The sequence below is a fragment of the Caloenas nicobarica genome, chromosome 4 (genome assembly GCF_036013445.1).
Source record: "Caloenas nicobarica isolate bCalNic1 chromosome 4, bCalNic1.hap1, whole genome shotgun sequence".
Lineage (NCBI taxonomy): Eukaryota > Metazoa > Chordata > Aves > Columbiformes > Columbidae > Caloenas > Caloenas nicobarica.
In genome coordinates, this window is record NC_088248.1 from 69,969,848 (window position 1) to 69,995,090 (window position 25,243).

A 25,243-nucleotide genomic window follows, 5' to 3' on the forward strand; every position below is an offset into this window, starting at 1 on the left:
TTAGAGTTTTAGTTTGTTTTAACTAAAAGTGTACTTCTGTTTCAGAAACAAAACTTGTGATTTGGTCGTTTGCCCCACCAGATAATTATGCCACAAGTAGTGAGAACACCAGGATGATTTTGGCAATAATGGTAGCTGACTAATGCTCTGAGTTTGTTACATGAGATTTTTTTTTTGCTTCAAGATACAAAAAAATTGTAAATGTGTGTAGATGCCTCAAGATCATTCTTTTCTGTGCTGTCACACTACTCTCGCTTAAACATAAAAAAAATAATTAGCTGAAGTGGGGTTTTTTATTTGCAAATGTAATATTGTATGTATCTCTGTCTTCAATGCAGAGAACAGACCCGCAGCTCCTTGCCCAGTTCTACTACGCTGATGAGGAACTAAATCAAGTGGCAGCTGAACTGGACAGTTTGGATGGAAGAAAAGACCCGCAGAGATGTACGCTGCTCGTCAACCAGTTTCGCTCTTGTCAGGTAATCGAACCTTCCTGATTCCACTTTCCTGACATTTTGGTGTACATTAAATGTGTTACATTGTTATTTGTTATATTAATTAGTTTTTATTGTCAAATCCCTTTAAAATTAACCTTAGGTAGATATATGCATTTCCATAGTGTAAAGGTTGTACCTTTGAAAACGCTATTCATAAATTAAATCTACCTCATCTCATTTAAGAGTCTGGTGATGTTTTCCATTAAATAAGAACATAATCAAAGACTTTGTTTCCTTTATATAAAACAAGCATACAGAGCTTATTGGGACATGAAGTCTTGAAGATGAGAGGAACTACTGGGCAACCAAGCAAATGAGGGTTATTATCTGTCACTTATTTCCAAAGTATGAATCTGTCCCGAAGTTCACATTCTATAATGTAGTTCACCTAAAAAAAAAGATTCCTGAGAGTATTTGCAGAAACTGTGGTTATACTTTGAGCAGGAGTTGAAGGGAGAAGAACCAGAGACTGCAGAGACCAATTCAGCTGTGTCCAGCTCTCTAACCTGGATGGTTTGGGGATTTGATTTATTATGATAAAAGCGATTCAGAAATCGAAAAACAATTCAAAAAATATAATTTTCCCTGTCACAATGTGTGCCTTTGTACACTAAGTTTTTCAATAATAAAATTCAAATTCAGAGGTGGAAACTACTTTTGTGGTAGTCTTCATACTTGCACGAATACTTTGATACTTCCTCTCCCAGTCACACCCAGGAAAAGCATTTTAAATCAAAGGAGACCCAAGTCCAGAATATACCATGCTCAGGTGATGGATTTCTATGTGAAAAGCAAACACTTGCTGTCAATTCAAGAGAATTGCAAGTGGAAACACCATAGTGATAAAGATTCAGTTACATCTCTACCTAGTAAAACATGGCAGGTTTTTTGATTCATCCCTTGCTAGAGTTTCTTACTGCTACCAATAGTAAAATGTGCCAGACTTCATCATGTGGAAAAAATTCTTCACTAATCAAGTTAAGATGGGTTTGAAGAACAGTGCCCTGATCACCGTAGAAAATGTTCACAATTAAGTTAGCTAAGTCTGAAAAGGAAAAAGTCAGCAACTGCTTGCTTGCAAGAAAAGTAAGTTTTTAAAGTGCAGGTTTTTTTGAAGAGCACTTACAGAGAAAGAGTTGACAGTCGGTTTATTGTTATGTCAGAAACAATTTTAATACTTCCGTCTACTTTGAATATCTTCAGTTTCCTACGGTACTGTCACTGGAGAAAAATGTGGAGTTTAAGGGTTTACCAAACTGGAAACCGAGTTTCATAATAGTCAAAATTCAGTGACTTGGACAGAAAAAAAGAGGGGTGAGAGTAATCCTGAAAGGTCATTGACTTCAGTCTTCTGTGTGATGGTTCAGCTGTACTTAAATCACTTTTCACAAATATTTATCTGACTTGTTCTCCCAAACCTCCAGTAATGGACATTCCACGAACTTTCTAGGCAAATTATTTCCAGACTCTTTTTTTAGGAAAGGCTTTCTGAAAATAAGGATGGATGACCAATATCATGGTGCGAGATAATCTCCTTGTTTGTTGTTTTATCCCTGGAGGTGACAATTCAGTTCTCTGCAGGTGCACAGGTTTTCTGATGTGTTTCTTGTAGCATAGGCAGACCAGAGGAGCTGCTCTGTTCAAATAGTGATTTCTCTGGATGTTTCACCTGTAGGAACGCAGGAAACACCAACTCCGACAGCTCCTCGGTCACTTCGCTTGGCTTGTTATATAGTGACTCACCACCTTGTGACTCTTAGTACCTTCTGATGCCTGGTAATTTCTTCCTTGCGTTAGTCAAACAGATTGCTGCTACTAAAACAATCTGTTGCTGGAGCTGAAAGAAAAGATGGAGATGGTTTTATGTTTTCTTGTAGCTGCTTTTTTTTAATTTCTAATTTTTGAAGTTCTGCAGAATAGGTCAGGTCATTGTCAAATCTCTTTGCTAATTAGGACCTACATTATTTTGTAGTAATGTGTGTAAGAGCAACGTTTTTTGGTTTTTTCCTTTTAAGAATTTGTCATGTAAATGCCAAACATGAGAAAGAGCAGGATTTTAGCAAGTATTGAGAATGTAGGTATTTACTGATCAAATATTGCATGGTGAGAAGAGAAACCAGCTTAAGGTATGGTGCAGTTAAAGGCAGATGGAGAAGCAGCAGATGGAGAAGCAGCAGCCGGGCCTGGGGTCAGAATGGTTGTAATGGAAGTTGTGCACGTGAAAAGACGGAGAACAGCTGCGTTGTGCAACACCTCTGTGGTACCTGCAACAGCAGCACACAATTCTGAGACCTTTTTTTTATTTTAGAAAAGTGTTCTTTCTGACTCTTGAAGCAATGCTTTTGAAAAGGATTTTGTGGCTGTAGAATATAATTAACCAGACTCCCAGTCTTTGTGTGTTTTTTTTTTTTTTCCTATTTTGTCCTTGTTTTTCCATGTATTATTAAGCTTTCCAGACTATTTCCAATTTTGTTATCTCCATTAAGCTTACAGAGGCACAATTTTTCTACCAGACTGTTTTCTAGGGACAAAGATTTCTAAAACCCCTTGACCTTGGCCTTTGCGTCTGGTTCTGAAATTATTGTTCCTGGGTTGTTTATTTTCAGGTGATTTACTGATAGTACCTGCATGACTAACAGATGATGTTTTTAAATTTTATTTATGTCTTTAAACTAGTGTGATTTTTATGAAACACCAACAAGTCTTACAAACTGATTCTTTTTAGAGAGAGGTTATGATCTGTTGGATCTTAACCATATCTGAAGAGCTAAGTTTTTTAGTTTTGTCTGTATTTTCAACTTTTGGTACTATTGTTGAAGAGCTCCAAGTTTACTATAGTGGTTGAAGAGATTCAGAGAAAACAGGAGGACTCTGCCTGAAGGATGTAATGCTTTAGAGTGGACATGCTTAACGTTTTCTATCTTGACAAAACCAGCAGTATTAGTCAAGGCAAGGTGAAGGTGGGGGCACTGTGCTGTTCCCATGGATGTGCAGAGAACTTCAGACTGTTGACTCCTCATTAGTGAAGAACTGCAGCTCTGAACCTTGTCTTGTACTGGTTTGCCTTAGTACTATTTGATGATAAAAATCACACTTTTTACAGTAAATTAACTCTTCCAAAAACTTCTGACGATCCTGCAATTTGGATTTCAAATGCTATGGGTTGACTGTATAGCATGATGCTGGGTGGCATGTATCTATCAGTAGGAATCAAGGCAATGGTTTTCAAAGCTTCATTTTCATATTAATGTTGTTAAACACTTTTTTCCAGTTATGGTAGCTTGTTACAAAAATGACATCCCTTGTTTTGTTTTGGTGTTTGCATGTCAGTGGTAGAATATTATAACATGTCTATTAATACGTTATCTTGCGTTTATAGTGTGGTTAATACCTATCTAACAGAATAAAACACTTATTCCTCTACTGGTGTCTGTTAAAATGAGCAATAACTTATGTGTGTGGAAATGCACGATGCGAAGCTGTGTAGGTTTTTCTTAACTGGAAAAAAGGGTAGATAACATGTCATACTTTGGTTTGTTGAACTTGGTTTATGGTAATAAAGGGCAAGTTTGTTGGTTTTTTTCCTTAAGGAAAACATGTTTGCCTTAGTGAATCTTGAGTAATATGCAGTGCTGGTGCTTCTGGTTTGGTTTTTTTTTTTCTCTGCAACACAAATAATTAATTGCTGTATTTTTATACCAGTGGTGTAATAAGGTGTCCTTTCCTGTGCTGCTCCCAACATCACAGAGTGTTGAATTTCATAAGAAGTAATGGTACTTTATGTATACTTTTTAATTAATGACTCATGCATTTGTGGTCATTTGCTAAATTAATTTGCCTTGATCATTGCTATTTTCACATTGATTAATATCTTGTTACTCGAGTTGATAAACTGGTTTAAAACAATTTCTCAGCCATTTAAGTGGAATTAGATTCATGGTTACGTATTACAGAACTTCATTGGTTTCATTTAAGATTAAACAGTAAAAAAACCCCTTTGTTTCTAACCCAGAGATTTGGTTAGGACTTGGAACACGTGCATCAGTACTTCACATTGTGAAAGTGTTTTTAGGATCATAGTGCTTGCTGGTTCAGTATGCTGAAGATTATTTCTCTCTGTATAGTAACAAGGCCTCAGAAGAGCATGAGTCAGTTCCCAGCATGGTTTTATCAAAATTATTCCTTGAACTGCAGATTGTGCCTCAGCAATGTGTAATTTGATCTGCTAAAGCACATTAGGAAGGAATTTGCGCCTGTCAGAGCACTGACCTGAAGCAAACCACGGACTCGACTCGCTGTGTTACCCCTCACACCGAACCACAGAGCGGTAAAATGGGGAATTTACAATCTTGGTGAAACACGACTCTGGCTCCCTGGTAGGAGTGACTGACACTGCATTGACTGGCAGTGCATTATATTGGCTCTTCACTCTTTTCCTGCTATTCGCCTGCTTGGGAAGCACCTCTTGAATTACTGCAATTTGCAGCCCAACATTTTCAAGTCAGCTCTCAGCAGTTTGTTTGCTGTAACATCAGGCTTTAAAATGTAGCCTCTAGCGGGCTGCTTCATGTATAGGTCACTCCTCTGCGTAGTGGGTGAAAGGCAGAGACCTATGAATCTGAGCCTCATTATCTATCATAGCCTAAGTTAATGTGGCTGAGGAATCGGACCCCATAGAGAAAGCCGAAGCATATTTCAGTGTTGTGTCATCACTTCTCTGTCTCAGTTTATGTAGCAGTATAAAATACATGATGAAGATTATAAAAAATTCTGTGTTTCAACCAGACATATCTCCATATTTCTTCCAGCTCAATTTAACAACTGAAAGCATCAATGAAAACAAAGCTTTGCCCTTATTGTAAAGGAGTGTGTGTTAGAGTGGTTCGGACCTAAAGGCTGAAGGAGCTGACTGTAGAGTGTGGAAAGAGGATGAAAATGGGCTGTGGGAAACAATAAGATGGTAGAGGGTACAATGCTGCTGGGAGCCCATCTGGGGAATTTCCTTTGTAACAGAGAGGTATGTGAAAATCATAGAATCACAGAATGGTTTGGGTTGGAAGGGACCTTGAAGGTCATCTAGTTTGAACCCCCCTGCCGTGAGCAGGGACACTTTCCACTCGACCAGGTTGCTCACAGCTCCATCCAGCCTGGCCTTGAACACTTCCAGGGATGGGGCATCCACAGCTTCTCTGGGCAGCCTGTGCCAGAGCCTCACCACCCTCATGGGGAAGATTTTCTTCCTAAGACCTAATCCAAGTCTTCCAGTTTAAAACGGTTACCCTTTATCGCTAAACTCCCTGATAAAGAGTCCCTGCCTATCTTTCCTGTAGGTCCCCTTAAGGTACTGGAAGGCTGCTATAAGGTCTCCCTGGAGCCTTCTCTTCTGCAGGCTGAACCCCGGCTCTCTCAGCCTGTCTCCAGCAGTCCATGTCTTTCCTGTACTCAGGACCTGAGAGCTGGACACAGGACTCCACGTGGGGCCTCAGCAGAGTGGAGCAGAGGGTCAGAATCACCTCCCTTGGCCTTTTGAGGCAGCCCAGGACACCATTGGCTTTCTGCAGGTGCACATTGTCACCTCCTGTCCTGCTTTTCATTCCCCAGTATCCCCAAGTCATCCTTCTCGGGGCTGCTCTCAGTCCACTCATTGCATAGCCTCTGTGTTTGGGGTTACCCCAGCCCGGGCCCAGGACCTTATCCTTGGCCTTGTTGAATGCTCTTTATCTTTGAAATATGCTTTTTGCATATCTTAAAACCTTAAAAACATTATTTGCTTTCTGGAGCTGGATGGTTAAGACAAGTCTGAAAGTGGGGGAGGCTCTTCGTCAAATGCTCTTTAGTGTCATTGAACCAGTGATGTTGTTTGACAATGGATTACTTAAGGAGGTAGCTACCAATTTCTGCCTGATACAGGGAAACCAGTCAGGTTGCCTTTGACCTCAGCTTGCAATGTGCACATGGGTACATTTCTAGATTGCTTTTTTTCTTTAATTAAAAGCAAATAAACAAAAAAACCCACCACCATCACACACAATGCTGGAGTTGTTGCAGGGTTTGCAAAATGCCCAGTACAATTTCCCGAGTGGAGGAGAACCCTGAGTGAGCTGCAGTGAACTCCGTCATAGAACATGGACGGCTTTCTCTGTTGTGGGAAATGGAGAGGATCTTCAGAGTATGACTTCTGAATTTTTATATGTATTTAAAAATAAATAGAAGATGATGTAGCATGGAACGACAACACAGGTGGCAATCAATAATGCACGAGAGTGTAACTGAAGCTAGACTGACAAGTTGCTAAATAATGAAAAGGGAACTTATCTTTGTATACAAAATACAATTAATTTTTTATCAGTGGAAAAGGGATGTGATTATATTAAATAGTGCATGCTGGGGAGGGCATAGGTTGTTATCGAAGGGACCGCAAGGTGAGGTTCTGCTGCACCATCTGCTCACAGTGACCCATTCATCACATGCCAACTCCTATGGAAAAACACTGTCTTTGGAAGATGAGGTAGTCATCCATTTAAAGCATGAGGAGATATCAGGAGAGCACGATTAATAGTTTATCTATACTTCAGTTAGAACAGGATTCTTGTGGTGGCTTTTTTTTGGTCTGGGTGTCACAAGTTTTGTTCATATTAAAATATGTGGCACTTTCTTCCTTGTGAAGGAGAACACGGCTGTAGAAGGCTCTTAATTTCTGAGGTTATGAAGTCTTCCAATATTCTATTTAAAAAAATATGATGACATTTCATTTCTTAATGCATGATTATCTGCTCTAGATCATACTTTTTATATTGCGAAAAATGGACATGTTGGCGTCTTGAATATTGACATAGTGGACCTGAGACACACAGGTGTAATTCCCAGAGCATTTAAAGGCTAAATGAGGACAGTGGAACCAGGTCATTTTAAAACTGACTTTTCTCAGCACTTGGGAAGTATGAGACTCTACCAGATCCAGTTCTGTAGGAATTAATGTAATGTGACATGTCTGACTATCAGGGGCTTTATAGTTCTTCCACATTCTTCAGTAGTGCCATCAGAGGATTGCTGTCAGCTCTGCTACGTTTCTCCTTTTAATTTTTATTTTTCACTGTTGCAATGAAGGATAAATTATAGTATCAGTCACTGAATTGTTTATGTAGTCTCGAGATTAAATACGCTGCAATTTGCCTTCTTTCCTCCATATGCACCTGGTAGCACCATGTTAGCAAGACTAACAATATGTGCAAACTATTTATTTGGTGAGATTTCCATACTTGCGGATTAAATCGGTTTTCTGTTAGCTTTTTCACTTAACCATATAAGAAAAAACTTCTTTCTTTCAATTTTTCTATAATGCTGGTATGATCAGACAAGGTGGCAAATTATTTTTTTTTAAAAAGCAGTTCTCAGCAGTGGAATTTAATTTTCATTGTGACTGTAATGTACTTAAAACAAAGTCTGGCTTTTTCTGTATGTAGTAATTCATAAATTGTTAACCATTTCATCTATTTTCAGGGAATACAACACCAATACTATAACACTGTGTGTATATATGTATTTAAAATGTGAATAATGGATTATTAAGAAGAATATTTTGTGGAATATTGTGCATTTTCTTTTTCTCATGTTTTCTCATGTGCCAAGGTGTCATACGTTTTCATTAAAGAAAGGGAAGACTTTAGATGTTTATCAACATATATATTATGCATTGGGTACAAAAAGGACTTCTACATATTATTATAGGAGGCATTACAAAATATTTTGGAGTGTGAGAGAACAGATGAATTTAACTCTGCCCTATTGTTACTGTTAGTGTGTAATTTAACAATAAATGACTAACTGAGTGGCTGGAGTTCAAGGTGATGGGAGGAAAATAAACTGTTACCCATTAGGGTAGCATGTTCAGTCATTGTACCTTTACAATTAGCCAGAGAGAAGAAGCTTAAATAGTTCAGCGATAACTCCAGGTTCCTTTAGTGATATAAAGATACAAGGACCGTCTTCTGCCCCAAACTTACGCTTGAGAAAGAATGTGTGTTAGCTCATGGCAGCACAGTGTTCTTGGTGGAAAAAATTGAGACTTTAAGACAGTACTTTAAAAATAATTGTTTGTTTTTGAAAGAGTTATATGTATTAGCAAGTTAGTATTGCTTCAAAGAAGTTTGGAGTGGTTGGAATGCAAACAGCTTGTGATAAGGAAAAGTTTGATGTTGGAAGATCAGGCATCGGAGAGCAGGCGTTGTTACTACAAGCTCTTGCACGACTTGCACGCAAAAACTTCCCATTTTAAAGGGTTGGGGAAATAAACACTTGTGTGAAATGAATTCTGCAGAAAGTGTGCTGTGTTGGTTAGCAGTGCTTACTTTTTGTTTCTGCCATCTACTCTCTCCTGCTGGATTTTTGTTTTTTACAGAGCAGTGCTACCTTGTCAACACTTTCAAAAGTAGTGTTGAGGTGACTAACAGCAGTTTTGCACCAAGTACATGGTTCTTCCAGCTGTGAAACAAGTTAAGCTGACTTTTTATGCACCCTTGTTGCATAGTTCAGAAAGAATCCCAGAACTTAATTTAAAAATGTAGTGCTCTTGATACTACCATATGATGTACACAATAAACTCTTGGTTTTGCCCTGAGAATACACTTGGATTTCTCAAGGTTTCTGTGCATGAAGATTACCTAAGCAAATACCAAGCAACAGATATTTGTATTCTTTGACTTCTCAGTTGCCCTGGGGTATCTGTAACTGCTGCTGAAGTCGTTGTTGTTCCACTTATATAGTGCTCATAATAAAACAGTATTGTAGTGCATGTGGAAGCATAAGTGATCATCTTTAGGCTGCAAAGCTTGTTGAATTGATTTGTGCAACTGAGGCACTGAGATAAATTGTCTTATTGATGTAGACTCTTGTAATTTTTGCTTTAGGATTGTTCTGATACTGTGAGAAGGTCTCTTTTTTTTTTTTTCTTCTCTCTGGTTAGGTCTGATGCAGTCTCGTAAATAAACAAGAATGAATTCTAGCAGGCTTGCGGAATCATGTCTGCTTTTGTCTTGGAGTGATGACTGGGATTAAAAATTATTTTCCATTTTTACACATTCCTACAAACCTCCGGCCTCAGTGTCAGCCCTGTTCATTATTTATGTTTTTCCTCCATCGGGCTTTTTCAAATTTGATTGAAAAATAATGTAGTTCTGTAACTGGAAGGTGAAGAGTTCCCTCTGTAGATCTAATTAACATATTTGTGACTGGCTTATTCTGCAATGCAAGTAAGAGTTTAAAAGGACATAGTATTTGAAAATTGAGAAAATAAAATTTTGAGGGCCTTCTTAAACAAGGAAGGCAGCATTATTTTTTTGTAACTTATTAGGAGATCCCTAAATTACTCATTTAAAATATACAGGTGGTGGAAGTGATCCAAGGCCCCAAAACTCTGTGTTAGAATAGAGTTATCCTAAGATTTGGGCTCTGCAGTTCTGGATTGAACTGTTGTTGGATAACTCTTTATTGATGGTATAATACAACCTTAGCCTTTCTTTGTATTTTGTCTACAGCTGCAGAACTTCAACATCACTCTCTTAATTAACTCTGTATTCAGTGAAATCAGATTTTCCATTGTTTTTTAATGGAAAGTGTGTTCTTTCTCTCATAGCAGGTAAAGGCTCTTGAATCTACTGGTGCTGTGGATTAGCACTGCTAGGTTTTGTAACTGTATTAATGGAAATGCATAGAAGATTTCAGAAAAAATATTTATGTAGATTTGAAAGGTTTTGGTCAGAGTCCTATGACAAATTTAGCAGCTGTGCATGTGGATTGCCCAGTCTTTGATTCAAGCAAGCCCTTGGGCACCGGGTGGAAATGTTATAAACATTTTAGTTTCAGTAAAACTCTTAGCTTTATTACTTGGATATGTGGTTGAGTATGGGCCAACAAGATAAAAAAACTTTGCGTTTATAAAAGGCCCTGCACAGACATGTATTTCTGTATTGTCACACGTAGCTGCTTAGGCATAATTCCATGGTTTGTTGGCAGTAAGGTTTTCCATTCCAAATTTACACTATCCTGGTTCCTATCCCCACACTTTGGGGTGGCACCCCCTCAAAGCTCAGCTTCCCATCAGCTTCACCTGATTTGAGACTGTGCTGCCATCCAAAGAGACAGAGCCTTGTCTGTCCGTCCATCCTTCCAGCACCAGTCCGTGAGCTCCAGGAGCCCAGCTCGTGTTCCAGCACTGAGCGAACAGCCATGGAGAGGGTGGGATCACCTGCAACCCTGGTTGTAGAGGGGACTTTGGGGTCACACTTTCTGCCAAATGGTCCTATGGATTCGCTGTGCATGTGGAAGTGCTGACGTACAGCTGGAGGAGAACCCGCAGCAGAGATGGAGAGGGAGCGGTGGGTGGGTAGATCCTTATCCACAGCCAGTTTAAGTAAGCTGTGGTCAGCCTCAGACCTCTAGGAAACCGCATCTTCACCTGCACTGATGCACGGATTTGCGGAGTCATTCTCTGAACTTCAGCAGTGAAATGACCTGGGTTGCTGTGGATCAGGGCCCTGGAACCGTTCGCATGTGGCCCCGGTATGAGTAGGTTGCTGGTGACACAGCCTGTGACAGCCTGGACATGGGAACAGGAGCTGGAAAATGGGTGAGATAAGGAGCCGACTTCTCAGTTGATTTTTCTGTCTAGTGCTTTACCCTGCAAAATGGCCTTATGCTGTTTGCTGCCCGTCTTTGATGAAAAGTGGCTATTTCAGGTGTAAAAGAAATTTATCTTGAAGGTGTCTCCTGTTATCTGATAAGTTTAAGTGGTATGAGAATAAAGAATCTCTAGGTAGGAAAAAAACCCCACCACCATGTGGCCTTTTATTCTGTGCTTTATCTGAATTGTATCCATACTGAAGAGAAAGCAATTTTTAAAAAGAAAGTCAGCATTAATGAGCATCCCCTGATGAGGAGGGTATCTGTGAAGAGCTGTTAAATAACTCACAGGACAATGCCACTGTCATAGTGGATTGGCAGCAAGTTATCTAAGAAATACTAATTGTATTCATTAACATTCTTGACAAGAGCAGCCTGGGACGATGTTCCATAATCACTGTGCACAATGAGGCAGTTCAGAGGTGCAGCGTCTTCGTGTTTGATTGCATCTGTCCCTCGAAGAACATTTTCTTGTAGAATTAGGCAGAAATAGATCTCATTAAAGGAGACAAGTCAGACTAAAGCTGTAAAACTTCCCACTGTATTCTGAAACCTAATGATTGGTTAGAAGTAGGCAAGAATCTATTCCTGATGTTGTTTCGTTAATTGATATAAAGGTTAAACAGCGTGGATTGAGCCAGGAGTACTTTTGGCTACAGTAATAGTCAAGTCTTTGGAGCCTGCTTAATTTGCAGCCCTTGAGACATTCTATTAGTTTTGTTAGTGGAGGTCAATGAAGGAGACAGCAGGGTAGTTACTGAGATTGAGGGGGGAAGTTGACTGGAAGAAGCGTTCGTGTTACCAAAGTTTAGAAACTGTAGTAGACAAAGATATTTTTAACAGCAGGGGGAAGAAGTAGGAACTAAAAGTGGATCCTCTCCAGCCCATTCTGTTGTATCAGAATGCTTGGGTGTTACTTACCGATCTGTGGTCAGGAGAGAATCACGCTCATTCATTTGTATTTATTCGTGAAGCTTTTTCTAAAATATAACAGAGCTGGTGAGCTATAGACAGATTCTTACAAGGTGTGTATTTCAGAGACTTGATGCAGATGTAAGAAAGCCAGAAATTAGTGCCAGAAGAACTGGGCATTTGGGTGATGGGAAGTGAGCCGAGCCTTGTTCAAATAAAATTATTCTCTTTTATACAGTCTCCTCCAATTTAATTAGAGTGGGGGCAGTGCTAGCTCAGAAAAGAAAATGAAACTGAAAAGAAGTTAAGTGGTGATGTCAAGATTAACCTTAAATTCCAGACAATACACATTTCTGCTGTACTGTTTATCTGTGATGGTAGAGTTTCTAAGTTTTTGTTTGTTTTTTTCCTATAGTTTTATCCCCAGTTCAGTTAGTTTATAATTGGTTACATTTGTCATTTCATAACTCCTCATGGTGGTGACTTGTGTGAGTCGTGTTGCTCCACCAGCTCTCTTCTCGATGCTGCCTGACATCTTCCAACAGTCATGTCAGGGACCTCTTTGCTGTTCGGGTTTGCAACTGAGTGAAAGCTTGTAACGTTGCTTTGGAAAACACGCCAGCTTGTTGTCAACCTTTTCAGATGTTTTACTGTACTTCAAAGCACTGTGGATGAAGAAAAGGAACTTGGATATAATTGTGCTAAATACACTAAAGAGCCTGTCAGAAAAGTTGATTGATTTTCCCCCCCACACACCCCCTGTTGGGACTCAGGCTGCAACTGCAGATTTTAAATTTACTTTTTTTTTCCCCAGAAATTTTAAGTGATCAATGATATAACTTAGCTAAATAGAAAATGAATGCGTAGCAATAAACATTTCTGATTAGTAAATAAAATAATTTGGGTTTTTTTTAATTTGTGTGTTTAACAGCTTTTCTTCGTTGTTGGGAAACTTTTGGTCACTTGTATTATTTTTCCCTATAGAATGATTAGTACAATGGCTTAAAAAGATGAAATGCCTGACCAAAAATTAGACCATCAGTACAACTCTGTCAACTAAGCAAGAATTTTATTTTCTTTCCGAGTTTTAATTCATCTTTGATGTTATGTAGGGAGTGATGAATATTGTAAGATATTTTTGCTTTGAAAACAGGATCGTAACAGTGTGTAGTACCATAGTCTTAAATTGTAGTTTCCCACGTTAACAAGCTTTTTCGTATGTTTCCACTTGCTCATATGGATCAAATAGGTCGTTCGGAGAAACCGCCTACTAGGCCTTGGGCAGAGAGGATTGCAGATGCTGCACACCGCAGGTCAGGGAATTAACTTGCAGCAGAGAGCCGTCAGGAGGAAAACTGGTTCCACGGCAGCTGCGCACAGAGTGCGTGGGGATGCAGGGCGCTGCCCCTGCGGGATGCAGGGGGGTGCAGGGCGCTGCCCCTGCGGGATGCAGGGGGGTGCAGGGGGGTGCAGGGCGCTGCCCCTGCGGGATGCAGGGGGATGCAGGGGGGTGCAGGGCGCTGCCCCTGCGGGATGCAGGGGGATGCAGGGGGGTGCAGGGCGCTGCCCCTGCGGGATGCAGGGGGGTGCAGGGCGCTGCCCCTGTGGGATGCAGGGGGGTGCAGGGCGCTGCCCCTGTGGGATGCAGGGGGATGCAGGGCGCTGCCCCTGCGGGATGCAGGGAGATGCAGGGGGGTGCAGGGCGCTGCCCCTGCGGGATGCAGGGGGATGCAGGGCGCTGCCCCTGCGGGATGCAGGGGGATGCAGGGCGCTGCCCCTGCGGGATGCATGGGGGTGCAGGGCGCTGCCCCTGCGGCGCTGGGGAAAGGCACGGCAGAGGTGGCACCAAGTCGTGATGATGTTGCTTCTGTTCTGCAGAGCAGCTTTGGAGCAAAGCGAAGAATGTGCTGCCAGCTCTGTGCCAGGCTGAAATTCTTTTGTGCTTGGGTAATCTTTAAGTACAGTTTTGGTACCCTGTACCAAGCTAGGTGGGCAGTGGCCTGGTACTGGCGAAGCAGAAAGCCCATTTTGTGTTTATTCCAGCAGATACCTACATTCAAAGCGAATGTCTCTTATTTTTCTGTTGCTATGAAACTGTAAAAGGGAATGTTTGTGTACCAGGTTACCTACTGGCTTATTTTCAACTGTCTTTTAATATAAGACAAACATTTTGGAGTCTTTATAGAATGGCTCAAGTATGCATACGCTGCTGTAAGAGCATGTTTGTATCCATGATGTTTATCCAGTAACATTTTGATTCACTGTGGACAAAATTCTTAAGTTTTCGCTTACTGATAAAGGAAGGCTTGGCTGAAAAACTCTGTCCTGAGAACAGTCTTTCAGTACAAATTTTGTTATACTTCATTTTAGTAAAGACGGTCATGTCTAATATTAGTGGCTTTTTGGTGTGGAGGAGTAAAACAGTTTTGTTTTGTTTTTCCTTATGGTAGCATCAGGAACACTTACATTTTTGAGATGCGAAAATGCTCTTTTCTGCAGAGAGAGAGAGGATGATGCCCCTTAATGATGCTGTGCTTAATGTAATCTCTCAAGTTGATGTTAGTTATAAACAGCCCTTCTGTAAATGGGGATTCCTCTTTTGTTTACTGAGAGCTATATTTGGGTGAGTAGTAAGAAAAGAAGGAAATTAATTCTGTGATTAGGTCTTCATGTTAGAGACAGAGATGCTCAAAACAGTTGTAAGTTAAATTTAAATGTAATTTGTCAAAAAAATGCACACTGGCTTAGCGAAAAATGTCATTTTAGCCAATAAATAAATACTACCTCTTTGTTAAAGAACCGTTTTCATTGGAAGCTGTGCTCAAATATCTGTGACCTCTTGCTTTTGAAAACTGATGAGCTGGTGTTCACCACTTGTGGTTTAACCCGAGCTAGCAATATAACCATGATAGCCGATCGTTCACTCCACCCCCTGCATTAAATACGAAGCATGATGCTAATGAGATGGAATACTCTTATTGATCAGTCTGTCAGCCAAGCTCTGCCCCAGCCGTGCCCCCCTTCCCAGCTGCCTCACACCCATGGGCAGAGCTCAGAATGTCCTTGATTCCCAGACCAGAGCAATTAAAAATATTAACTCTGTCCCGGGGTGTTATCTTTTTGCTCTCAAATGAAATCCAAGTAATGCTAGCTACAAAAAAAGAAAGGTTTCTAACTGCATGAAGAAAATTAACTTGCTTTCAGTCAAACCAGCACACCACTTCATGTGTAACAATCGCTCCACTTGAGCAGATGTAATTATTTAGTGCATGCATAATAAATTTTGAGTATATGCAGGAGGTAAGATGAAAATTTCTCTTAAGAAACCCGGGATGTTTGGAGTGTTTAGTGCCCTCCTGAGGGTACGCTGGCAGGAGAGTTCAGGAAAAGAAGCTTTGACGTTGCAGTTCAACACGAACCGCAGCAATCGTCCGTGCTGGGCTGAGGTGATGCAACATTGAAATTGCTTGAGATCCAAGTTGCCTTTTTTAATTCATGATGAATTTTGGTACCGCTCTGTAAGTGGGCTGCGATAAACTAGGAGCTACAGCCTAAAGTTCATACGTAGGAAAAATCTAAGTGACTTACAGAAAGTGGAGCATCTAGAAGTTGGCAATGGGAAATATTAATAGTCAAATAGCCGATCAGGCAAAAAAGAGCGACTGACAGTGACAACCATCGGGGTCTGTGCAGGGGGCTGGAGGGACAGCATGGAACTTGAACCTGGAACTTGTCTGGAGAGAGACTTTGGGTCTGTGATGGGTGAAAGAGCTGTCTGTGGAGACCCTGCTGGGTTCTGAAGCCAGAAATTTGGGTGTCCTTTGAAATCCTGTTACTTTACATCAATGAGTATGTCACCTTATTATTGGTTTCTTCTGCTGATGAAAGTAACCTGTAAAAACCTGACCACTAGGTAATTGCTTTAATTACGACGAGTTCTTCCTTTATGGTTGGCCTTAATTTGTGTTCATCATTTACTTCTGTTTGTTATAAATGTGATGTTGAGGGGGCTAAAATACTATCTCTTAAGCTCACGGTGATATTACCAAAGACCATGTTACCTTGGCTAGATTTTACTGATAATTCAAATATGAGTATTAAAGAGATACTGAACAACAGAGGAAGTTATCTTTCTCTGAAAAATCAAGATGACCTCAAGAAGGTCATGTCAAATTTAATAGCATGTAAGAGCAGCATAGACTTTATCAAGGACATGTACGAAAGGGTAGATAAGTCTGCATTTTGTTCATCTAAACACATGTTTTAGAGCATAAGTTGAAGTTACTGGCTTTTCTTTTTGTACCTGTTCCAAAAGCTAATGCAGTGGTTGCTGTTAGCTTTGTGCTCTGATTATTGAGTATATGGGCAATTGCTGCTGGGCTGAAAATAAACTGACTTTTTGTCCTCTCTCACTAGCACTCATTATTTTTGCTATCAAAATAAAATATAAGTGCTCTCCGTTCTGTGAAACCCTGAGCTGTGTTTTCCAGGAAATGAGGAGCTTGGAGTAAATCCCAAAGCAGGATCTCGGCAGCGGCTGCCTGGTGTGCTGCTGGAAAACAGAGCAGCTGAAACAAACCTGGGCTCATCCCGCTATGCAAACGAACCCAAAGATAACAGATAACGCTACCAAAGGATACATTAAAATCTGGAGACTTTTATGTAGAAAGATGGATCGGGTGAAAGATTTACTACTTCAATTCCACCGAATTGATTTCTGTTGCTTAAATTAGAGCAAAAACCTCAATGCTACTGTCTATCCGAAGCCATTCGTTCTTAGCTTACAAAGCAGAATATTGTAATTAACTAAATTGAATGTTTCTTGGGGCTCTTTTAAAGAAAAGACTAATTTGCTTACGATGCATTGGACAGTCTGTCTAAATTGTCTGGCATCTGTCCAGTTTCAGAGCATCTGAGACTTGAAATCATGGGAGCAACTATTCTGGATTTCCTTTGTAGGTTACTCTGCTCTGGGTATCCTAAGAAGGAGGAATGGAAGAAGGAAGGAAAGTGATGGAGAATTTGATTTGGTTTGGTTTTTGTTGGTTGGGTGGATTTTTTTTTTTGGTTTTTCTTAATCTTCCAGTATCACCACTAAAGTATACAGGAAGAGATACTGATCTTTTTAATTAGTTTTTACACTCAGCTTTTTGACAGACTGACCAGCTGCCTTTGTGAAGCCAGGTAACTCTTTACAACTAATGGCTACTAGTCCAGAGATTGAGTTACTGTGATTTATCTCCATTGGGAAGCATATAGTAAAATTCTAATTACTTATGGTTTAGCTTACTAGTTACTGCACAAGTTGCCAATAACTGTTTGTTTTTTAAAACTGACTCAGGAATTTTGGCGTACATGGGGATGTCTTGGTAGATCTTGGGGGCTCTGGAGCAGAAGCATCTAGAGGGTATAGGAATACTGAAGAAATGAAGAAGAATATTAAATATTGTTTAGGTGGTGAACAAATGATATACTGAAAAATTAGTATTATACTTGCTTTGTCAAAAGTTCAATTATCTTATTATATCCTGTTGCCTTGAGTTGCAATATTTGATTTGAGATAACTGCATTAAGGTACGAAATTTCACGATGCTTATTATAATTATCTCTTGAGATGATTTAGACAGTCTTAGTACAGGTGTAATGATTAGAAAAACAAAACAAAAATACAGAACAGTTGCTTGGCCAGGTATGAGTCCTGCTGCCTTACTCTGTTTGCATAACACGTTCTTTGATAAATCAGGAATTTTGAATATGTATGTTAAGTGGTTATAAAAGGAGAATTCAGTCTGTATTGTGACTGCTTTAAAATGAGATAGCATTTGAAAAATAAAGCATTTAAGTAAAAGAAAAAACATTTAGGGAGAGAAGCTTTTCACTATGGGTCTCATCCTATTCTGTGTATCTTTTTATGGGAAAAAAAAAAGGCAAGAGACTGAAAATTTTCCCATTTTCAAGTTTGATGGCAGGTAAAATAAATTGGAATATCATGTCCTAAAATAAAACAGAATTGGCTTACTTAAAATCTGAAATAATCAGATTGAAATATAATTCTTCTCAGAGTTCCCTGACTTAATAGTTCTTTGTATTTCCCTCAGCTTTGGTAGAATTTAACTGGTAGGATTGCTTTTCAACACTGCACCTCTCCAATGGTAAAATATCTTTGCAAACTTCTATTAATTCCCTGAAAACAAGAATCTGCTTTTTTCATCCTAATGTACCACCCTTTATTGATCTGGCAATAAAGTGGGAGCTACAGCCAAAGCACCTGGTCTAAAAACAAATCGGTGATAACTGATTTAAGACACATCATGAGTGACTCGTGCTCTTCTACGATTTAAATGCTTTAATCATCAGTTTCATTCATTACTCTGTAACTTTGGGTAGCAACTATGTGGTTTAGAAGTTGATTTCCTTATGGGACCTACTTTCAAAATATTCTGGTTGCCCAGTTAGATCTAGCTAAATAATGATGAGAGAAGGATACTCAATACCAGGAATTACGAAATGGAAGGAAGGAGAATAGGGAACTTGCTCTTAGTCTGCTTTTTCTCACCCTAAAGCAGTTCCACCAGGGAATATTGTGAGGTTGTATTTTCCCCTCAGTTTCTCCAATGGGCATCTGTTTGCATTCCTGGGGATCCCAGTGCCCTGCTAATCCTGGCAGTACGTTATACCCGGGGGAGTGAGGGATGAGTCTCTAAAATTAAGTATTTTAGATGTCAGGGAATCCAGCTTTTGTTTTCTTGTCTCTTCTCACACCTGCTGGCCACGGTCTGTGTTGTGATACTATGGAGGAGTTACAGACCATTTGGGTTTCAGATTTATCTCTAAAGAAAATGGTTGAATGTTGCATGTTTTCAATGTACAGGGTGTTTGTTTAACAACTTCATGGAGATGAAATGCGTTACCTCATGACAGACTTGGGAAAATACATTTATATAAAAATGTTTTAATTGATAACACAATACTTTATACCAATGTGTAATAAATATTGCCAATGGCTAATTTATTATTTTGGATGAAGACAACTGTGATTATGACATTAATGTTAAGATTATTTTGTGGCAACAGCAGTTACAACAGCCTGCACTGAAATTGCAGGAAATGTGAATCTTTTTTTTCTACCTAAAGTAGGTTTTGTCTTTCACAGTGGGGAACACACTGAAGGGGCAGCTTTCTTCAAAATTCCTGTCTTCTATATTTTTTTTAAATGCAAAGGAAAATAAGACAGTAAAGCATAGACTTAAAGCAATTCTGTCTGTTAAACAGTCTATACAGACAGATTTGGTTTTATTTGTTTCAAAAATATTTTAAATAGAACATGAATTCTGCAAATAGTGGAAGAAGCATGAGACAGACACAACATCGTTAATGAAAACACTCAGTCTCTTTCATGCTCTGCATCTACCTTTATTATGTTAATCAAATTCCGTGCAGTTCCCAGCAGGGGTTTGTGAAAATTATCTCTTCAAATAAATGAATGCAGATTATTTACTACATATCAAGAAGCTGGTTATAGGTCTTTGATCTTTGTCTTGGTCCAGACGTGGATCAGAGCAGTTATTAGAACTCGGACTTGTGCGGTGTCCCCTTGTCCCCTGGGGTGGCCGGGCTGAGGTGACAGGCAGCTCTGCCAGCCCTTGGCCTGGGACTACCTGCTTGGGACTCCCAGGATGACTTTAAGTCTGTTCAACCCCAATGGTCCCAATATAATTCAATTTCTTCTGCCTCCAGGGTACTCTGTCACATGTTCTTTTGGGGAAGAATGAAGTGCATATCATTGGGGCTGCTGAGAGGAAATGAGAGAAGTCCCATTTACTTATACTTCTAGTTTATTTACTCATAATTTACAGATAGATAGCTGGAGGTAATGAGCTCTTCAAATCACGCCTCCTCATCAGAAGTCCCACCAAAGTAGTCAAAGTTAAGTGCGGTGTGTCTGAGAAACAGGCTCTAGGAAAACTAGAACAAGTGAAGTTTGCCACTCTTTTTTTCTATGCGATATTCTCCGCTTTGTTCGCTCTGTGTGTGATGATCCTAAGAGTTAAATACTGCATTTTCTGTCTTAATTGATTTTTGCCTCACTAATAAATACTGTTAAAAGTTAAAAATCTGTGGGATTTCTGCGGGAACAGTATACATACTATTGTGTGTTTTGCTTCAGGATAATGTTTTGAACATCATAAATCAAATCATGGACGAATGCATTCCACATGAACGGGCCAACCGAGACTTTTGTGTGAAGTTCCCGGAGGAAATACGCCATGACAACCTTGCAGGACAGCTTTGGTTTGGAGCAGAGGTAAGTCTCTCATATTTCTGTTACTTGAGGTTAATGGACAATTTTTTTCAGCATAAAGCTAGAAGTTTAAATTACTTCTTGAGAATTTTCTGGATATGGTGCATATAATTACAGGGCAAAGTAATTATCCTTGAGAACTTACTCAGGATGCTCAGTAGAAGACGACTGCATAGCTATGGTTTTGGTATTGGTTGGGCTAACAGCGTACCGGTTTATTTTCATAATTGCCTGCTGTCATTATGACCACCTTTTAAAAACTATTATTTTGTGAATTAGCATCTGATTAATATTCTTGGATTTTTTTTTTCCTAATGGTCCGTCTTGCATCTCATGCTTTGAAAATCTTAGAAACAAGTAAAGATATGTAAGGGAATTTTATCACAATAAAAGTTTCTCTCCAACAAATATAAGTGTATGCTGTCACTTTATTTTAATGGCTATATTGTGATGTAACTCATATTAAACATACAAAAGTTTGAGCTGACATTTGTTGCACGTAATTCACTTGTTTCATGTGTATGCTGAAAATATAATGGTTTCTGTGTAAAATGCTGAAGTCCGTTTTTCTTTTACCTGCTTTCTCTCAGAGACCTGCTTCTACAGCAACCTGTAGGAACAGGGGGGTTTTGTAGTGAATAAGCTTTAATTGTTTTAACCAAGGGAAGCCTGAAGTGTCAGAAAAAAAGGATGTGATATGTAAGGTACTTGTTAGTATTGAAGTCTGGCTAAAAAAAAAAAATAATAATTGTGGCATCTTTAATGATAAATGTAGTGTCTTCAGGTCTGCTGGCCTGAAGGTGACTTTTGAAGCACAATGGATTTGTTGAGGGTTGGGGGAGGAGTGGGCTGGACATCCCACGACACAGCAGCACATTGTGGTGTTGGTTTTGTTGTTTTCAGCTTTGCCTCTTCTGTATTTGAGGCAATCCTTCGGCTTCTGGTATTACCCATTCTTTTCTCTACCAGTTCGTCCTTTCTTTTCAACGTGCACGCTCTCCATCAGGAGGTCCTATCTTGGTCAGTCCAGTGTACCTGCAGATGTTCTGTTTCTGAAACTGTCTTGGACAGTGGTTAATTGTAGGCTCCTCTGAGTCAGAGAAGTCCTGGGTAGAATTTACAAAATGAATTTGATGTGTCAATGTTTTGTCTTCAGGAAAAACAGCAGCAATTTTTCTTACCATGGTGACCTTCAGTGTTGTCATCCAGGTGACACCATGCTCTCCTTTAAAACGCTGAGAGTCTGACATGTTGGCTTAGTGGTGCTTTCTTGGTAGGTAGGAGAAGATGGGGTAATTCTATCTGCAGCTATCCATAATGAATCCCTGTGACTCCTGTTATCCTTATTTACTCTAAGGCACCAACAAATCGGGATTGCATTAACAAACAAAGAGGAAAAATGCTGGCCCATGTAGTAACTTCTCCATGCGTTGTGGAAAATGCTTGGGGGAATCACCAAGACAGGCAGTATCTTCTAGGAGGAAAAAAAAAGTTTCCTTTTATCCACCATTTATGTTGTATAAACCAATGCTTTTACTCCTTCCGAATGAAACTTTTGCCATCCCCAAATCAAACCAGCAGGCAGGAGAGACCTGTTTGTTTCACAGAAAGTACTATACATGGTGCTGAGGTCATGCTGACTTGTCCTATGGGAGGCACCGTCCTCCTGTAAATTCATGTAGTAAGGAAGAATGTATGGGCTGTTATGAATATACACTTACGTATCCTTGTCAGTACAATTGCTCTGAGTTATCAGACTAAGAGTACCTATCAACGAGTGAGACTTGTCTTATCCATATTACCCACAGATGCTGCTTTGGCTGATAAGAGGTAAGAACATGATCTTCTCTGAGTGCCTGTAGAACCCAAGTTGGTGCATCAGGCTGCTGAGCCAGGGCTGGGATTGCGGGTCCCCCTGGAGCTGCAGAAGTGCCTCCTGTCCACAGGAGTGCAGGGGACAGGGAAGGGACACAGAGCTGCAAACTGGGTTTAAAAAAATTAAGAAAAAAAAAAGAGAACTTTGAGACTAGAACAACCTTGCGTATTTTCCATTAATAAAAATATTTCCCTTAATACAGCAGGTATGATTTACATTGACACTTGTTGTCTTCCAAAGGTATCCCTAAAGGAACAAAGCCATTCACGGAGATTATTAAATAGCTTGTTTTAAATAGCAAGATTTTTAAAAACTTCTAAGAATGTGTGACAGTAAAAATCTACTTTTAATGTCTTTGTCAGCAGGTCAGAGGGAGTCCATGTGTGATTTTTGGGGCAAGAAGTCTCTTAAATAGCTGCTTTCCAGAAACTGAAAGGGAAGAATCACTGATTCTGTGACCTGTTTTTTATGTTGGGTTGTTTTTTTCCTATAAAATATATTAATGGCTTCTGTGGGACATTGGATACTGATCTAGCTGGATCCCTGGCCTTATAGCCATTGTGACCAGTTTTGCTGCAAAAGGCATCGCAGCTGCAGAATTTCTGTTCTTTTTGTAAGGAGCAGATTTATTTTACAAACTCAAGCAGTACAGCCTGAATCAAAACAGTCCATTGATAGTACTTTTGTTGGATTCATATCCCTTTTAAACAGGCAATCTTTGTGTACATGGAGGGTATATCCTAACAATGCTTATTGCCTAACTAGTGGGAGAAGAGGTTTTTTAAGTTCTTCTGTCATCTCTGTGGTTCTTGCACTTGAGTCTCCCCTGTTCTCATGTCTCCCTGACTTTTTATCTGAAGGCCTATGACTCTCAGCATATTGGTCGTAAATCTTTCACTTTTTTATTAATTTGCAGCAAATTGGGGCTTAGTGCTGCCCTTGTTCAAAGTATTCAATATCACATCTTGTGTGGGTTTTTTAACAGAAAAGTAACTTTGCAAAAATTAATATTTTCTCTCTTAATTTATTTCATAGTGCTTGGCTGCTGGTTCAATTATTATGAATCGTGAAATTGAGAGTATGGCTATGAGGCCGTTGGCCAAAGATCTGACCCGAAGCCTAGAGGAAGTTAGAAATATCATTCGTGACCAGGCCTTAAGGGATTTGAACCTCTACACAGAAAAAATGAAAGATTCACTCAAGCACTTTGATGTCCTGTTTGCTGAATTTGAATTAAGGTAAAAGATCTGAACTAAATGCATTGTGGGCATTGACTTAGCTACTACAGCTGTTGGGTGGCTTGTTGGTTTTTGGAAGCTGGCCGTTTTGTTCCGTTTTATTTTTATGGAAAAAGCATGTAATTTTTTTATCATGGTGTTTGAATTCTTTAGTAATTTGTTGTCTTGTTAGACTTTTTCCTTCCAGTGCACCAATAATGAAAAGAAAATGAAATAGCTTTTTAGCAATCAACATTTGCTCTCTTCAACTAAGCTTCCATTTACTTACTGGCATATGGCATTTGAGGGAGGCTTTCCACAGCACAAAAGGAAGCCATAAATGTCTTCCATTAATGTTTTCTTTGTCAGAGGAAAGGCGACAAACAAGAGATATTAAAAAAGAAAAAAATAACAAGCAGTCTAGAGATTATGAGGTTTTGTTCTCTTGTGCTTAGAGATAAAGCAGGATGCACCCAGTGAATTTAAGAAGGCAAACTGAAATCTGATGAAGTGCTTTTACACAAGCCATCATTAGCTGCAGGAACTCACCGATTTAAAAACTTGTGATTGAAAAATGGCTTGGGGGCTTATAGCAAAAATAAAAATAACTGCTTTGGGGGTATGAAAAGTAGTTACTTGTGCATCAGAGGTCACATTGACCAAGTCTTGCACTGCGCTTCAGAATTGAAGCCGGCTTCCCACACCTCTGAGATGTTTGTGGTGCTGGGCGTAGTTACACACAGGATACTGGACAAGATTATCTATGGGTCTGACATGATACAGCCATTCCTACCTTTAGCAGAACAGGTGTCTTGGAGAGTGTTTTTAATTTTTCTTGGCAATAATCTGTAGACCGTCTTGTCTCCCGTAACTGTCTGCCCTTCCTCAGTACACATACTCTGTTGCGTTGTGTCACACAGGTAACCAACTTGTTCTGATTCAAAAAAACATGATTATACCGTTACATTGAGAATCATTTTAATTGGAAACATTGGCTAAAACCATGTTTTTAAGTGTGGTTTTGAGTGCAGACACCGACAGTCAGTAACCGTTCCTTGGTGGTGCCTGTGAATTGTTTCTGTTTATACCAACTCTACTTACGGCATTTTTCTTTGTCGTTGTTTTGTAAACATTTTTTTTCTCTTCCATGTTACCTGTAGTCTACAAATGACTGATTAAGTAATATGGTGATAGAAAACCGCTTACTTTTACCAGTATTTCTCGCCTTATGAATTGGCGGGTTTGCCTGTAATTCCACAAAGAAATGAGGCCAAATTTTGAGTCTCCCGAATTATCTCTGCTGGGTAACTCAATTTCACTAATGTAGTTACAGGTCAAACCTTTATAGGTGAAGTGTGCCTTTGAGGTTTTGTGTTGGTTGATTGTTTTTTGTTTGTTTGTTTTATTATTTGGTTTTCTTGGAGTTTTTTTGTTTGGTTGGTTGTTTTTTCCTCAAGGAAATGCAGAATAAACTATTCTGTCTTCAAGATATGGCTCTAAAGATCTTTGTAGGACCTACCTCCCTATGCCACACAGTATGGAGTTCTGATGTACTACGCACTAAATGTGTGTAGTTATAAATTACTATTGAGTTTCACTGTCTCAATCTGCAATAAATGGGCTGCATTTCTTATAGATTCTTACACTATACAATTTTCACAGTGAGTGCTGTCAAAATCAATACAAAATGGTACAAGAAGGGTTATGTTCCTAAGACGATTTGTCCTAGGTTTGTTTTTATTTATGATCTGATTTGTTAAAG

At 39.5% G+C, this 25,243-nt stretch overlaps 1 protein-coding gene across 2 annotated transcripts in view; it reads left to right on the plus strand.

Moving 5' to 3' along the window:
- The first annotated feature begins 344 nt into the window (after positions 1–344).
- The window catches only part of ZFYVE28 (zinc finger FYVE-type containing 28), a 77,019-nt gene continuing 52,120 nt past the window's right edge, over positions 345–25,243 (plus strand). For both annotated transcript variants that reach the window (XM_065634329.1, XM_065634331.1), the window contains exons 1-3: positions 345–479; positions 20,254–20,391; positions 23,300–23,502. In XM_065634329.1, the coding sequence (XP_065490401.1) occupies positions 20,284–20,391; positions 23,300–23,502 (311 nt within the window). In that variant the 5' untranslated portion in view covers positions 345–479; positions 20,254–20,283. The remainder of the gene's footprint in view (positions 480–20,253; positions 20,392–23,299; positions 23,503–25,243) is intronic.